Raw genomic sequence first — 11205 nt, 5'->3', positions numbered from 1 at the left:
CCGTTCGTTCGTGCTTGAACTTTAGGGGCAAGTGGTCTCGGGCTCTTTCCTAAAAGTATTCTCATGAAATTAACATCTAAAATTACGAGTAGTGAATGTTGCATTAGATTTTGACCTTCGTGCCAAATCCTCAAAGGGGGATCTTCTCTCACAACAAACATGGATTGGTCATTTACCGTTATCGTATAAATTTATATTGTTAATCTTGCAGGTTTATCTCAGTACATATTGGGATGGATGTGGGCTAAGGTAGGTTTCCCCACAAGAAATGCCTGGATTTGATGTACGACCTAGTAGTGGTGGTAGTGTCAAGATAGTGTAGTAGTAGTTTATGCATAATTGGAATGGCTTGAAAACGGAAGTGTTATTCCTTTGCCAAGAAATGTGAAAATCTTCCCTGGTTGACAAGAAAAAATGGAGGAAGAATGAATACGAGACATGTTGAAACGACCTCGGAGTTTATCGAGAAGAAGTTAGGATTTGGAAGTGTGTTGTGTTACATTACATGTTCGTGATGAGATTTTAAAATTTGTTGTGAAATATATATGGGGAAGAGAAGAATGTGTAGGGAAATAACTTAATCATTTCTTGGCTTCCCGACAGAGCGAAATTGTATTAAAATTCATCCCATGTATTCACATTTTCATTGGTCACAGAACAAGATATCCAAAAATCCATGGTACTTTCACATAGTAGAAGATTCGTAAATTCATAAAAGTTTTGGGTATGATGGGAAAGCTATGCATTTTTGCATTAACTACCAGCGCGCCATGAGGCCATAAAATAATCCTTTCATTCCCTTGCCCAAGCAAGCAACAACACCTGACCAACCCCTGATTACATTTATCTGTATCTTTGCAACTTGAGGGTGTTGTGCTTCTTCCAGGTCTTTCTGCGGCCAGCGGTGGTCTTGTTGAATCCGTGACCCTTTCCGAGACCACGGGACTTCTTTCCGGTGGCGGTCAATCCACGAGATTCTCTGTGCTTGTGGACTGGGTTGACGATCCAGTTAATACGGGGGTCGCGACGGATGGCCTTGTGTTGAGGATCAACGAGGATGACCTCGAAGTATTTGTAGGTAGAGTCTTGGTTGATCCAGTAGGAGTTCAAAACTCTCAAGTTGGCGCAACGACGACCGACACGCTCCTCAGCGGTGGACTTGAGGGATCTTTGGTACTTGAGTTGGTTTACTCCCTGGTTGGTTGGCTTTCCTATAATGCGAAATTTGAGTTAGTAAATGCAGATTTTTGAAGAGAAAGCATCGATTCCTTCTGTCAAATAAAGGATAGAACGTACCGTAGGTGGCACCCTTTGGAACTGGGCGCTTGCGGCCACCACGACGAACACGGACACGGTAGATAACGTATCCTTGCTTGGCCTTGTAACCGAGACGGCGGGCCTTGTCTGGGCGGGATGGACGAGAAGCACGGTGAACGACGTTCAATTGTCGGAGCTATATTATGCACTCTCAGCTAAGTTCAACGAGTGTATAGCAGAGACATCAAAGATGTCCACAATATTCCAATTTGCTTGTCCGAAGACCAAATTTTCTAATAATTGAAGTCGATCGAGATCGTCTCTTGGGGTCGTTTTTATCTTACCTCCCAGCATCGGACACGGAGAAGGAATCGAAGCACATCAGATTGCTTCTTCTTCTGAATTTCCTCGAGATATTTAAGAGCACCCATCTGTTTGCGGAGAATTGAGGTTAGCAAAGTTCCATCTGAGAACCATCAAAATCTAATTTGTGGTAGAGCTGGGAAGAAAAATCGAAGAAATCCAATTCCGACGAGCATCTGCAATTCTAGAAGTATATTCCTCGTCGCAGATGATTTATCTGAAATCTGCATTCGAACGAACTTGATTTACTAACCTTGATTGATCTTGGGAGTTGTCGGCGGCGTCGATTGTCGTGTTGTCTAAAAGGAAAAAGTTCTTGAGAATCAATTTTGTGAAAATCAATGTGCGATTTTTTAGCGCGTTCGGGTAAATTTTCTTTTAAGCCTGAGGCAATATGTCAGAAGTTTCCCACTTCATTATCCACCAGCGGCCCCTCCACTCCAACGTCCGGTAGGACGAAAAACCCGTGATCCTAAAAATACATCCTCAACTTGGAATTCAAAGTCAAGTCAGACAGACAATCATTATCTTGAATTGAAACTTTTATGGATATATTCGGGAGCTTCTATTGTACGATAAATTGGACATTGCTAGCATGCAAATCTATACTGATTGCATCCGCACATTGAATCCAATTCCAATCTTCTCGCTCTACTCCAAACATTCCCTTCTCTCCATACATCTCGTTCTCATCTCCTCCTCCCCTCAGCTGGAAACCCACTACCCAGATTCCTCACAACTTCCTTCTTCCCTCCTCTTCTCTCCCCGTCTCCCCACCCCCACACAATAATCTCAATACTTCACTTAACCCCCTCACCTCCCCTCACCTCCCCTCAGCCTACCTCGCTACAAACAAATCAAGTCAACTAAACGTCTGTATACTATGCAGTCACCATCAGTATCAAAATCCAGATTAGCATCAACATCAATCACTCACATCAACTAAACCCACCACCTCACACCATGTAACCGGCCACAAAGTACTCTACTCATTCCCCCAGCCCCTATAAATCATTGCCTCCCTGTTTCTGAATCCTCATCTCCTTTTGCAACTCAATCTACCTCATCGTATCCTCCACCTCAAGCAACACATTCCTCGACGAGATCTCGCTTACACTTCTTCATTATCTCCGGGATATCACAAGGTCTGAAGTAGTATTCCCTACAGCCTACACCAGCCAAGTATTTAGCTCAATTCTCTTCATTCGCGACTATTTCATACTCGGCAAGGTTTGCCAGATAACACGTACCGTATTCATCTTAAGGCTACTAGATGATAATATCTCAAAGTCGACAGAAGACAATATAGTATACACACTATAATACAGCTACATGTCCCACAGCCAGAATAGCGAAGTTTGAAAATATGTTCAGCAAATTTTAGAACTCTCCCATCTCGTTCCATTCCCTGATCCTCCTCGTACCACAACTCAACTCCTGCTCTCAAAAGCCTTAAGCAATTTCTTATGAGCCCTCTCATGTTTCTTCGCCTCCTTTCCCCAGCCAGTACTGCTTCCCTCTTCAACAACCGGAAAGAATTTCTTCGAAACTTCAAGTGCATCCGTCTCTAAGATCTCCGGCTTTGAAGCATTCACAATACACTCGAATTTATTCAGCCCAACCATTTTCCCCAGTTCAAGCATCTTAGCAATCTCTTCATTCTCTTTGCTCCATTTGTTGCCAAACAATCCAGCCAACTCCTTTGCGATATCTTTCTTGGCCAAGTTATCAAATTGCGAAATCAACTCCAACGCCCGTGTAATCATGATTCGACCTCTTTTATGATTCAAAGAGAAATCAAAAGAAACAGTTTTGAATGGTGCCGACAAAGAATAAGCAGCATGAAAGCCTTCCAGAAAGTCCTTATTTTCAATTGAACTAGAATAGTTAGTCAGTCCGTAGTTCAAACTGTTAGCCAGGAAAGTTATACTCACACCTCTCTCTCCAATTCTGCCGCCGCTTCCTTGAAGTCCTTCACATCTCTCTCCACAGTCCCAATAAATTTCTCCATAAACTGCGCTTTCGCTCTCTCGGCGCTCTTCTTTTTCTTCCTCTCAAGATTGTCGAGCTCCAGAAAATCACTTTGTTAAATCAAGTCAGTACACACACTGCAACCAAATAACACTTCAAACGCTCCGCATACTTGCTAGCCTCTTGTCCCGAATCCTCGTCCCCATTATCTTCATCCTCATCCTCATCCTCATCCTCATCCTCATCCTCATCCTCATCCTCATCCTCATCCTCATCCTCATCCTCATCCTCATCCTCATCCTCATCCTCCCTCTCTCCCAACCCCCCTCCACCAATCCTCGCAGGCTCCGACACTCTTCCCTTTTTCCTCTCCTTCTTTTTCTCTTTCCCATCTCTCCTCAAACTCTTCTTATCAAACTGATCCGCAATACCACTCATATCCTTTTTCTCCCTCCCATCCCACCTCACCCCCTTCTTATCAACCCAATCCGCAACCGCACCAAACCCCTCCTCTCGCTCCTCCCCATCCAATCCACTTCTATCTCCACCACTCTTCCTCGTCTTCACCCTCCAATTCGGCAAATCTCCTTCACACGCGACAACATTTCAAGTTAGATACTTGCTTCCACATTTCATCCCCAAAGAAAATAAAAATAACAATGCCAGAACAAAAAAACCAAGCATACAGAAATCAACAGGCAACTCACCTTCAGACTTGCGTTTTGATTTGCGCACCATCTTTGTTATACATATATATATATATGGATAGGTATGTGTAAGAAATTCAATGGATGGCGTGTAAACGAATCCGAATCACAAGATTAAGAGCTTCAACAAGACTCAAGATAGAGAAACGAAAGATAAACTCCGACAGAAGACAATCAATATTGAGGGAGTATTCAAGCACACATCAATCGAATCTTCCCAAATATAAACATAAAGTTCGAATTGAATTCAAGATCAAAGTCAAAGGTAAAGATGAAAGTGAAAGTGAAAGGAGCACAAAGTGGGTCCATCCACCATCCATCATCCGCTTCCTCCCCGCTCGCGAAACCTTTCCCCTCAGTCCAAAGTTCCTTCCCCAGCAAGGTAGTAGAAAAATCCGAAATAAGAAGGACCTTTCAAGAAAACAAAATCTCTTTTGTTTTCTAATAAAAGAATTAACTTGCGCAACCATCTTACTGTATTGTATGTACCTATATAAAAACCCAAAATCTCTATCCGAAGATCAGACTAACAAAACCTTGCCGCCCCTTACTAGGGGCGGGAGGAGAAACCCCATGATGGCGGTTTTTTTAGAAGACCCGGTGTGACACTCCTAACCGCTACACCACGAGGTGCCGGTATGCTCTTCTCTTTCGATTTGGCGTGTTTGTCGACGAGAAGAGATGCGTATTTGGCTTTATACAAGAGAGAGGTTGTAAGTTTGAGGAATGGACAATAGGGATTATGCTGACTGCTTATATATTTTGGTTCAATCCGCTCATTTGTGCTGTGCTGTCATCGCAAGCATACAATATCATATCACATCACACATTGACCACTTCAATTCAAAATAAACAGCCCAGTGTATGAATTCCATTCTTGCTACCGATTCCCTTATCCATAACCGTAATGCCTCAAAACGTTTCCATTCCATCTCAGCGACGATTCGATTCCCCGCCTCCTTGAATCATAGAAGAACAAAAGACTACAAAAAAGGCAACAAATAAGGCCAGAAAAAGAATCAAAAACCACAAAGCAATGAAAAAACAAACATGCATCCATCCATTATCCTTTGCAAATTTACCCAATCTCTTTTTTTCCCACTTGACACCGCCGTGTTTTGAAAGATCTATCTATCAATGGAGTTCTTGAAAATTGTTGTTTTTTACTCGTTAAGTCGTGGTAAGGCGTCAGGGTCCCGAAGACGCAAAGGTGCAGTCCTCCTGACTAACTGTGGAACAAAAATGGTATCGACGAATTGAAGAAGTAGAATAGTATGTCCAGTGTGTTGTGTACGAATCCGATGCCTGTCTCCGATTATGTAGTAAATCCAGAAGTATCCCCATTCCGAATGAAACCTTCTCAATTAACCTCTATGATCAATTTGCAATAAAAGTGTAGTATTCCAGAAAACGTTGTTCCAGTACGTCTTCATAGTATTTAGTATCTCCCGACCCATAGAAACAATGTGCTACCTGGTGCAACGCAATGTGAAAATGAAATAAATGAATGTGTAGATAGTATGTTCATCTAGAACATGTAGAGATTAGGAAACAGGGCCGATGAGAAGGGCATCTGTGGTATATTACAACAGAAAAATGTATCTAGTCTCCAGTTCTGTAGGAGTGTGCCGATGATAACTCACCATCTGGAAATGAAAAAGGGTATCAAAACCAGAGGCAAGGGCTATGACTGTTATAGACTTGCTTATGATTTGCCAAAGTAAAGGGTCGAAAACGTGCGTATGTTCTAATAGAAACCCATTTTTAACGAGTTCCCATAGATAAGCCCTGGAAAGCTCCGATCCAAGCATCCGATTGACCAACGAGTCCAGTCTGTCGACCGTATTCGCTACCATCATGAGTTGGGGTAGTGCCATGAGAAGAGGGGAATCGTCCAGGTGCTTGATAATCCGCTGTGTTTGCAAATCCAGAATATGGGTCAAGCATTGAAGTACCATAAGCACTCGCAGCACCGACATTTCTGGTAGAACCAAATGGAGAATATCCATAAGTGTATCCTTGAGATTGAAAGCCAGGAGCAGCTGCAGAACTTCTGTCCATAGCTGGCTGAAATGGTTGTGCAAAGACACCTTGGTAACCTCGGCCTGCTTGCGTTGTGTTGTATGTTTGTGGCTGCTCGGCCTGTTGTGGTCGACGCTCACTTTGTGGAGTTCTGTTTACACCTACAGCTCCAGGTCCGATGCCGCTTGGTGCTTGCAAGCCAAGTGCGGGACTTGCGAAAGAAGCAGGGTTGATGGCGGACATCCAAATTCTCGTCTTGTATACTTTGAACAGGTCCGTAACGAGGGAATTGAAGTTGATATAGGCATCAGCGAAGTAATAAAACGTAAGCTTCTTCCAATCCCTAAATTTGAATGTAAGCTTATGTCATCGGAATAGCTGGCGTAATCATTAGTCGACTTACATCTGAAATTCGGCATCTAGAATCTCCATGTGGAGACCATGCTCTTTCACCTTCTGCGTACAAACACGCTTGGCCTTTGCTTCATTTCCTTCCTTATCACGCAAAGCTTGAATTTCATGATTTTGAGCAAGGCGCTTGATGATCTTGGGCTTGATCTCTCCTGGGTTAGGTTCCTGCATGCCGTGCTGACTTGGTGGACCCATACCGCCTACAGCACTTCCTTGCATACCATTCGCAGCAGCCATTAAACCAGCACCAGTTCCATCGGTATTACCTACAGCACCCTGAGAGTACATCATGAGCCACTTGTAGTGCTCTTCGGCATAATGCTCTTTGAGTTCCTTGGCAGTAGCCCAGTCCACGTTATCCTTAGCAACGGTGCCTAGATCGGTACCTCGATCAGCTTCAACAATCACAAGATCTCCAGGCTTGACAGAGAGACCAGTGCCTTCTTGAACATAAAATACATCTGCGCGGGAACACTTGAACAACACAATATACAGTAGTTGATTGTGTCGAGGTTGTGGAACGCCATACATGCTTCGATGAGGTGATGCAGGGCGGCCAGTAGAGTATTGATTGACATTTCCGTAAGGGTATGCAGAAGGATTGAAAGGGGATGGACCTGGTTGAGTAAGATTTCCGAAGTATGAAGCTGCTGCGTTGAGTTAGTATAAGGATGTCAATTCATGCCTGCCTACAGCTAAGGACATCTCAGGAATTTATGAATATTGCTTACCATGGTCATTAGTAGAGTAGCCATTGTTTTCATTATACCGACCCGCATTTGACGACAGGCTCTCGTGGATAGATGCATCGAGTTGTGACAACGACTCACCAACCGCCGAGCTGACAGAACCTTGTCGAGCAGGTATATCAGCGAAAGAGTGGCGCCTACTCTGCGGGATATCGGACATTCCGCCGAATCCGAGTGAGCTTTGCCAATAGGCCTTCTTCACATTCTCCAGCTTTCTGTTTTCAAGAGTGTACGGCGAGGCTCTCTGGGCGCCAGCAATACCATACTCGCTCATTCTTCGGCCTAACATCGCCTTGGATGGATCTTGTAAATCGTTGAGCTCGTCGAGTTCGTCAATTGCATAATCTGACTCTTCAGGTAGAGGTTCTTCCTGCAAGCCATAACCATTACCAAGGCCAAAAGGATTGGAGGTTGAAGATCGTGGTCGGAGGCGCAGATTCTGATATTGTTGCTGTTGTCGTAACATTGCATTTTCTTTAGCTAATAACTCTATAGTCTTGGCTTCTTGAGATTGAATTTGAACACCATGAGAAGAACTGTTAGTACTCTCATCATCATCATCCTCAACTTCCTTGACTTTTCCAAGACCGCCCTCGGTCATTTCGCTCAACATACTTGGCCGGGATGGTCGATGTTGCAATCCGGAATGTCCAATTCTATGTCCCCGACTAGAAGCCGCTGGAACAGCTGCTGGGGGTGGGCCAGCACTTGTATCTGGGTCGAGCTGACCGACGGAGTACGATTGGGATCGGTAGGTCTTAGGAGTGGGGTGGAGAGGGATTGCGAATGGGATGGGTTGATTCGCTGAAGGGTCTCGTTGACTCATCATTTCATTAGGAAAGTATCCATTTCCAGCTGAGCCCGGTGGATGCATAGAAGTTGGAGATGGTAGTACTTCAGTCAATCTAGAGGGTGGCTCTTTACGCGACTCGCTGTTCCAAATAGCACTACCCCATGGGAATGAGCTCGTACTTGTATGTCCACGACCTGCTGCTGCTTGGGCATGAGAACCCCAGAGGTTGGACTCAGTCGAGGGTGTACTGGGATGTGAAGCTGTTGGAGACATGCTACTACTTGCGAACGAGCCCTTTCGTGGCTGAGTTCCAGCTTGAGGTGCGTCGTTCAACCATGAGGCACGACGTGCAGGTGGTTTTTGAGGTGGATTGACTGGCTGTTGGATGTCCTGCCTGTCAGGTTCATCATCAGAACTTGCCAAAGCCTCCGAATCTGGTGTTGAGCGGCGCTCATTGAATTTGCCGAGGAGGAGAGAAGGATTACTTGATGTCATGGATGAAGGATTAGATTGGTTAGCCTTGCCACCGGCTCCGATCTTATTATTGCTTGAACTCATGGTGACTAACTAGAAACTGTTAGTTCTCTGTAGAAGGGAAAATAAGAAAGCTGCTCTAAATTGAGATCTAAAGTAAAGAATTGTATGTTATGTTGGACTTGTGCTATTGCAACTTGCAAAGGCTGAACTTAAATGTTCAAAGTTGGAAACCGTATACTCAAGTGAGCAGGGGAGTGAGCGAGTGAATTATATTGAAAAAGAGGGGTTATCACAACACGAAGAAAACCACAGGAAAGAATCCCAGCAGCTTCTCATGCAGTCAATGTAAGATTGAATATGCGCAATAGATAGCAACCAAAGCTGAAGACTATCGGATAGATCGAAGGACGAAAGAATAATATAGTGATAAGAACTTACCAAACCAATAAAGAGTCTTGCCTAGAATTATAATCGGGTCTCGTATTGAAGTAATTTTTGAGAATGACCAAACTACTTGATAGAGTCTGCTTGGCAAAAGGGGGGTCAAGTCGACAGTAAGCGAATTTGTAGAATTGGCCGAGAATAGGAAACCGGTCTGCTAGAAAACAGGGCGTGAATGTCTAGAAGTAAGACCTGAAAGAGGCTCAAGTTTAAATGTGAACGTGAGTGAATTCTGGTGTGCCCCGCAAGGAGGAGAAGCGGACCGACTTTCGATACTGACGCACAAGAAATAAATAACTGATACTGTGTGATATCTTTGTCAGTAAGCAATAAGAACAGTATGGAGAAAGAAAAAAATAAAGAACATTGGTTCTAGAATTGTTCAAGTCCGTGGCAATCGACAGAATCGAAAAACGTGTCAAGATCAGGTAGCATAATGTGACCAGGAATCAAGAAACCACAAGGCAGAAATTCATCTGTTCTGTGCCGTATATCGACTTTCCAAGTTCGGTTGCGTCGATAGCCGGTGAGTGAATTAGAAAGTTCTGCCTAGGTAGGTTTCTCATTTGGCCGAGAGAAATATATCGGTATTGTTGTGAAATCCAACCTCAAGCACGTTCTTCCAAACGTCGCAATATGGTTTTGGTTTACGAGACAAATGCCTCTTCGAATCCAGAATATCGTATACCACAAGAAACAACGTTCCTAGACGTTGATATTTGGTTGCGCCAACCCCGAACAATTGCTGTCGTCGTCGAATCCACACTTCGATCTGACCATTCGGATGCGAGAAGTACCCGGTCGGGTACCTCTGTTTCGATATAGAAAAAGTATAAACTCACCGGACGTGAGATGAACCCAACCAAAGAACCCAACTCTCAAAATACAATTATTATCTGTTTATCTAGTAGATTGAGATGTCAGCTCCAAATCTCGAGAGTCGCAATAGGAATGATTCTCCACCAGAGATCCCCGTCAAGGCTAGGGGTTGGAGGTGGAAGGATTTGGTATGGCAGGAACTCACCTACCTGCTTTAATGGCGGCTGTCGCATGAAATGATGAAACTCTTCTAATGCCACTCTCTCTTTTCTCAATTTATGAAACCCAAACTCAAATACCGTCTATTTCTCAATAATCGCTTGAACTAGCAGTTGTTGTAACAAACCGGAGATCGAATGTCAAAGCTTCGGCGCATATGCGTTCGGAATTTCGAATTCGTAAAGGCTTTGTGTCGCCCGGACTATGCGTAGCCCATTGTCGTGGGAAGGATAAAGGCACGAAAGGCCAAAGCTCTCTCTCTCTCTCTCTCTCTCTTCGAGTTCTCGAGATTGACCGATGAATCTCTGAGGGGGGAAGAATGGGATGAATATATATCTTGACGGTGCGAAAGTATTAGTTGTCAAGATAAATTTATTATGTCTGATATCGTAATTTCGAAAAAGGGTTGAAGGGGTAGAGGTTGCCTTTAAAAGAAGGTGGGAGGTTCTAAGAAAGTTTTGAAGTTCTTCTGCGGCAAAGTAGGCTTGTAAATAGTCTCGAGGGATCGAAGATGAGCGAGGCGCAACCTTGATGCGGGGAAAGCTACCTTATGGTGGACACGCGAGAGACACTCTTCAAAGAACAAGAACAGTGGTATCGCAAAAAATAGTTTAAAACAAAATGCTTGTACGTTTTCAATGTGCGACAATAGAGAACAAAATGATTGGTCTTTTTTTCCTCTCTTCTCTTTTATCGGGGAAAATGACGAAATTCAATAGAAATGGAAGTGGAAATCTCCGTTGAAGATATATTCCCAATGAATGATTCTTTTTTTCTTTTTCTCTTCTTGAAAGGGTAGAAGAAGTTGATGATGTGGATGATGGAGGACAATTAATTTAATTGTATCTGGGGTAAAATATAAACAAGTGTGTATGTGTGTATGTGTTTGTGTGTGCGCGCGTGTGTCTGTATGTATGTTGTATGTATTGTGTATATGAATTGATAGGTGGGTATCTGGATAGGGATAGGTATCTTG

The 11205-nt window shown here is 43.7% G+C and overlaps 3 protein-coding genes across 3 annotated transcripts; all 3 read right to left on the bottom strand.

Moving 5' to 3' along the window:
• Nucleotides 1-628: 628 nt before the first annotated feature.
• On the bottom strand, nt 629-1688 carry EAE97_004545 (uncharacterized protein; the record flags this gene model as incomplete). The annotated part of the gene is made up of 3 exons (XM_038875057.1): nt 629-1211; nt 1297-1453; nt 1602-1688. The coding sequence occupies 3 exons, from the start codon at nt 1686-1688 to the stop codon at nt 844-846; spliced, it is 612 nt and encodes a 203-aa protein (XP_038734501.1). The 3' UTR covers nt 629-843.
• Nucleotides 1689-3050: 1362 nt separating this feature from the next.
• EAE97_004544 (uncharacterized protein) lies at nt 3051-4329 on the bottom strand (the record flags this gene model as incomplete). Its single annotated transcript, XM_038875056.1, has 4 exons — nt 3051-3498; nt 3555-3701; nt 3764-4178; nt 4299-4329. The coding sequence occupies 4 exons, from the start codon at nt 4327-4329 to the stop codon at nt 3051-3053; spliced, it is 1041 nt and encodes a 346-aa protein (XP_038734500.1).
• A 1733-nt stretch (nt 4330-6062) lies between these two features.
• EAE97_004543 (uncharacterized protein) lies at nt 6063-8831 on the bottom strand (the record flags this gene model as incomplete). Its single annotated transcript, XM_038875055.1, has 3 exons — nt 6063-6663; nt 6724-7381; nt 7463-8831. 3 exons carry the CDS (start codon nt 8829-8831, stop codon nt 6063-6065), a joined length of 2628 nt encoding a protein of 875 aa, XP_038734499.1.
• Between the last annotated feature and the right edge of the window lie 2374 nt (nt 8832-11205).

The sequence above is a fragment of the Botrytis byssoidea genome (assembly GCF_014898295.1).
Source record: "Botrytis byssoidea strain MUCL 94 chromosome Unknown BBYS_007, whole genome shotgun sequence".
Taxonomy (NCBI): Eukaryota; Fungi; Ascomycota; class Leotiomycetes; order Helotiales; family Sclerotiniaceae; genus Botrytis; species Botrytis byssoidea.
The sequence above is the reverse complement of the archived record's forward strand: the minus strand, read 5'-3'. Positions and strand labels throughout refer to the sequence as shown.